This window comes from Octopus bimaculoides, chromosome 18, assembly GCF_001194135.2.
Source record: "Octopus bimaculoides isolate UCB-OBI-ISO-001 chromosome 18, ASM119413v2, whole genome shotgun sequence".
In the NCBI taxonomy this organism is placed as follows: domain Eukaryota; kingdom Metazoa; phylum Mollusca; class Cephalopoda; order Octopoda; family Octopodidae; genus Octopus; species Octopus bimaculoides.
Genome location: NC_068998.1, coordinates 15,964,277 through 15,969,316, shown reverse-complemented (window position 1 = coordinate 15,969,316; position 5,040 = coordinate 15,964,277). Strand labels below are relative to the sequence as shown.

Genomic DNA, 5,040 nt, shown 5'->3' with positions numbered 1-5,040 from the left:
TATGTACGTATATATATGTGTGTGTGTGTATATATATATATATATATATATATATATATATACACACACAAACACACACACACATATATATATACATAAACACATCTATATACATATATATGCACACAGCACACACAGTTGTTATGCTTGCAAATTAATACATGCATGCACACATACACATATATCCCTATAGTTTTTATGAGAGAAACCATTAAATCACATGCTTCAAAAAATTATTGTAGAGACTCTCTCTCTCTCTCTCTGCCTCTGTGTGTGAGTGTGTGTGTGTGTGTGTGTGTGTTGTGAGAGAGAGAGAGAGAGAGGGAAGGTAATGGAGATTATGAAATGCAGCATTGTATATTGTGGTATAGGTATCCAAGCAAATGTCTCCAATTCTCAGTGGGCACAAAGTCAGTGATCCACAGATATCAAATCATATATCCCACATAAAAACAGAGAAGAGATTTAATTGTCTAGCTTTCTACACACACATACAGATGCACACACTTAGATATACACTCAGCTATACATCAATACATTATATACAAATATATATATATATATATATATATCATCATCATCGTTTAACGTCCGCTTTCCATGTGGGCATGGGTTGGACGGTTTGACTGAGGACTGGCGAGCCAGATGGCTGCACCAGGTGGATAAAGATGCAATGTGGCAGGTGTTGCAGTTGTATGGAGTAGATTGTTGAGAGCTGTACAGAGTTTTTTATAAAGTAGGGTGTGCATTAGGGTGGGTGGTGAAGTAAGTGAGTCGTTCGATATGAAGGTGGGGTTAAGACAGGGTTGTGTGATGTCTCCATGGCTGTTTAATTTATATGTGGATGTTGTGGTGAGAGAGGTAAATGATAGAACCTTTGGTAGGGGAACCCAAATGGTGGGAGAAAACGGAGAGAAACGGCAGATGAGTCAGTTGCTGTTTGCTGATGATAGAGGCAGATTCGGAAGAGTAACTGAGGAGACTGGTGATAGAGTTTAGAAGAATGTGTGAGAGGAGGAAACTGAAAGTGAATGTAGCTAAGAATAAGGTGATGAGATGTTCGAGAGATGGAAGGGCTGGTAGGATGGATGTGAGTATAAGTGATGAGATGTTAGAGGAGGTGAGTGGTTTCAAGTATCTGGGATCACATGTGACGGCAGATTGGCTGAGGAAGTAGGATATAGAGTGAGGGAGAAGAGTAAGATTCTTGGAGTTGTGAAAGGTATGCTGAGAGATAAAAGGATGAGTATGAAAGCGAAAAGAGGTGTGTATGAAGGTGTGATTGTGCCAACAATATTATATGGTGCAGAGACGTGGGGGCTGAGAGAGGTGGAAAAGAGGTGACTAGACGTGTTTGATATGAGATGTTTGAGGGCTATGGTTGGTGTGACACACATTGACAGGATGAGGAATGAGGAGATGTGAAGGTGACCAGGAATGAGAGAAAACTAACAACCGAAATGGATAGACGAATGTTGAGGTGGTTTGGTCACATGGAGAGGATGGATGAGGAGCAGATGGTAAGGAGGGTGATGAAGGCAGAAGTGGTAGGCAGTAGAACCAGAGGTAGACCTCGGTTTGTGTAGATGGATGGAGTGAGAAAAGCTTTGGTGGTTAGAGGTGTTGGAGTGAGAGAGGCAAGAGAGTTTATAAATAAGAAACCTTGGAGAGTGTTTATGGACGGATGAGTGAATTTGATGTTGCTCAAAGGGGCACAAAACCAGCATGAAGCGGCAGGGATAAGTAAACCAGCATATGCTGTCATATCCCACTACTGATAAATGGGGGTTGCATTCTATGCCTTGACTCACGGGCTCACCTCTTTGAGCTGGGAAATGAATGGAATGCCTGGTGGTCTTGTTGTGGCTACCCACTGCTTGGAAATAGGTGAGAGTTGGTGACAGGAAGGGTAACAGGCCATAGAATATCTGCCTCACTAAACTCTGAGCCATGCAAGCATGAAAAAGTGGACATTAAAGCAATGATGATGATGATGATTAGGATGATCTCAACAGTAATCTCAGCTGTAATTTTTTTAATATGTGAAGACAAACTAAAATTATAATTCTTGATAATGCTAAAGAGCTTGCCCTTACCTGACAGCCTGGTCTCCAAGAGATCCAATGAAAATGGCAAAAGCATTCACTTCCTTGTTTTCGGTGAGCAGTTCTGAGAACTTCTTAGCACTGATACCATATCGTTCAAAGTTGGCATCACTTAGGATGATGACAAAGTGCTCATCAGCTTCTTCTTTGGCAACTGAGTCGATAGCATGCTTCGTTGCTTCTAAAGTGTTGTCTCCGCTCAGGCAGAACTGTGAGTGTGCATGCATGGTCTGTAATACAGTAACAACAAAAAACAACGATAATAATAATGTATGATGATAATTGGAGATCAAATGGATTAAAATGCTTTCATCTATGGGCACAGGAATGGATGAGTGGTTAAGAAACTCACTTTGCAACTACATGGTTTCATAATAAATTATTAAGGATGGAAACAGTATTAATACCAAAAGGTAATCTTTACATCCAACTTTATATAGATGTATCGTGAGAACACCAAATACTGCATTATTAATCTTGAGAGACCCTCTCATATAGATGTTTGGGGCATAAAAGCACACACATAGATCTTAGCAAATGAAATTCATCTGTCAAAGGTGCCAGAATTCTCATATCACATGATTTCAGTCTATTTGACCTCATCAGCAGGAAGCACTAGTTACCACATGCCAGGTTTCCGGTTCAGTCCCACTGCACATCAGCTTAAAGAAATGTCTTCTACTATAGCCCCAGACTGATTAAAGCCTGTGAGTGAATTTGGTAGACAGAAACTGAGTAAAAGTTTATGTGCATGCATGTGTGTGTGTGTCTATATGTATGTCCCAGTCATTGCTTGACAAAAAATGTTGGTTTGTTTACATCCCTGTAACTAAATGGTTCAGCAAAAGAGACCAGTAAAATAAGTACTAAACTTGAAAAAATAATAAGCGCAGGGGTTGATTTGTTCGACTAAACCTTTCAAGACAGTGCCTAAGTATGGCCGCAGTCCAATGACCAAAACAAGTAAAAGATAAAAGATCTCTAAGGAAGAGGTTAATATTCTAAAATGAATTAGAAATTTATTAATAACAATTCATTTAAATAGTTGACAAGTCTTAACTCTGCCCCCTCCCCACCTCAGGAACTACACCATTAAATCTTTCATTATAATCATATTCCTGTTTAAGTACACTACATTTGTTTCAATTAATTTTAAAATAAGGAAGAATTTAATAAAATAACTTTGTCATTATCAAGCTTATGTTTGGAACATAAATTTACACGAAATTCATTTTGATTAACCCTTTGGCATTTAAACTAGCCACATCAAACCCAAGTATTTAACCTGTTTTATATTCAAACCAGTCAGATCTGGCCTCTCACACTTATCATACAATGTACTTCTAAAAATAAACTATCACATCATTGAAATCTCAAAAGTATGAGATAATACAAAATTAATTCAAACTAAATTGAATAAATAAGCATTTTACAGACTAATCTGAATACTAAAGGGTTAAAGGTTTTAACATAGTGTGGACTGGGTGCTTTCTGGTACTATGTAAAAAGCATCCAGTGCACACTGTGAAGTGGTTGGCATTTAGAAGGGTACTTAACTGTAAAAACCATGCCAAAACTGACCTCGCCTGTGCTGGTGCCACATAAAAAGCACTCAGTCCATTCTGTGAGGTGACTGGTGTTAGGAAGGGCATCCAGTTGTAAAAACCATGCTAAAACAGACACAGTAGCCTGGTGTAGTCTTCTAAATAGCTGGCTCCTGTCAAATCATCCAATCCATGCCAGCAAGGAAGGCAGACAAACAATAATGATGATGATGACCACACTAAAACAGGAAGCTTGTATCATAGAACCAGGGGCAGTTTGGGGCTGGGGACGGTATCAAAAGGGTAGACACAATACCTTTAAAACAACAAGTCTCTCTTTGTTGTTCTTCGGAGGTTGATCGGCTTTCACAAAGGAGGTGTCATAGTTCTCTCCAGAATGACCAAAGATTTCATACTGTAAACAGTGAAATACAAAGAATCAGTTCAACAAATGTCGATAGATTTTAGTGATAGAGCATGTTTAAATGTATTAGCTGGTTAATAATTAAATGGAGTATTTCAAGAGATACTTCTTACAAAGATATTTGTGTATATGTAGAAGAAAATATACACAATTATAAGCTACTATAATACACACACCCACACATTGTTATACTTGGGGATGGTCATATTTTGCCAATTAAACACATGCACTATATATTTTGTCTTCACTTCAAATTATTATTATCATTACAGTTTCTTTGTCAAAGCTCTTTCGTCACACATCCTGTAACCTCTTCAGCGACTCTTTGTCCCACTTGTCTCCTCCTGTTCTGCTTAGTCCACAGGTGGGATAAAGAGCTGCTGAAGGGGTTACAGGATGTGTAATGAAAGAGCTTTAACAAAGAAACTAAAATAATAATAATAATAACAATAATAATAATAATAAAGCTGAAGTGAAAACCAAATATACAGTGTGTGTGCTTAATTGGCAAAATATGACCATCCCTAAGCATAACAATATCTATTTCAACACAATCTTGGAAAACAAATATATATATATATAAAATAATAATAATAATAATAATAATAAAATGACAACAAAAGAATGAGACCTCGATATTAGGTAAATAGAGGAATTTATATATGTATAGTTTAGGACAATTAGTAAATTGTCATAATAGGACTCAGAGTTTCAAATGCCGGAGCTAAGAGCTACAAAGTATTAATCAGAATAACTGATTAACTGATGTTGCTACTGAAAATCAGAGAGAAAATGTTTACCGAGAACTACACAATCATATTTCTCTTAGTATTAGTAAAGGTGGTGGGCATGTTAAAAATTAACAAGATGAATAAAAATTTAGGCTATTCTTCTTTCTTATCCTTTTTAGAGATAAATTCTATCATGTATAGTTATGAAGGTGATTTTATGGACATGCTGTATTTAT

The 5,040-nt window shown here is 37.3% G+C and overlaps 1 protein-coding gene across 1 annotated transcript in view; it reads right to left on the bottom strand.

The window, feature by feature from the left end:
• LOC106871189 (von Willebrand factor A domain-containing protein 8) overlaps nucleotides 1–5,040 on the bottom strand; it is an 85,720-nt gene that overhangs the window by 3,075 nt on the left and 77,605 nt on the right. Inside the window, exons 43-44 of the mRNA XM_052974539.1 lie at nucleotides 3,966–4,064; nucleotides 2,097–2,335 (exon numbers count right to left, since the gene is read on the bottom strand). Of these exons, the coding sequence (XP_052830499.1) occupies nucleotides 2,097–2,335; nucleotides 3,966–4,064 (338 nt within the window). The remainder of the gene's footprint in view (nucleotides 1–2,096; nucleotides 2,336–3,965; nucleotides 4,065–5,040) is intronic.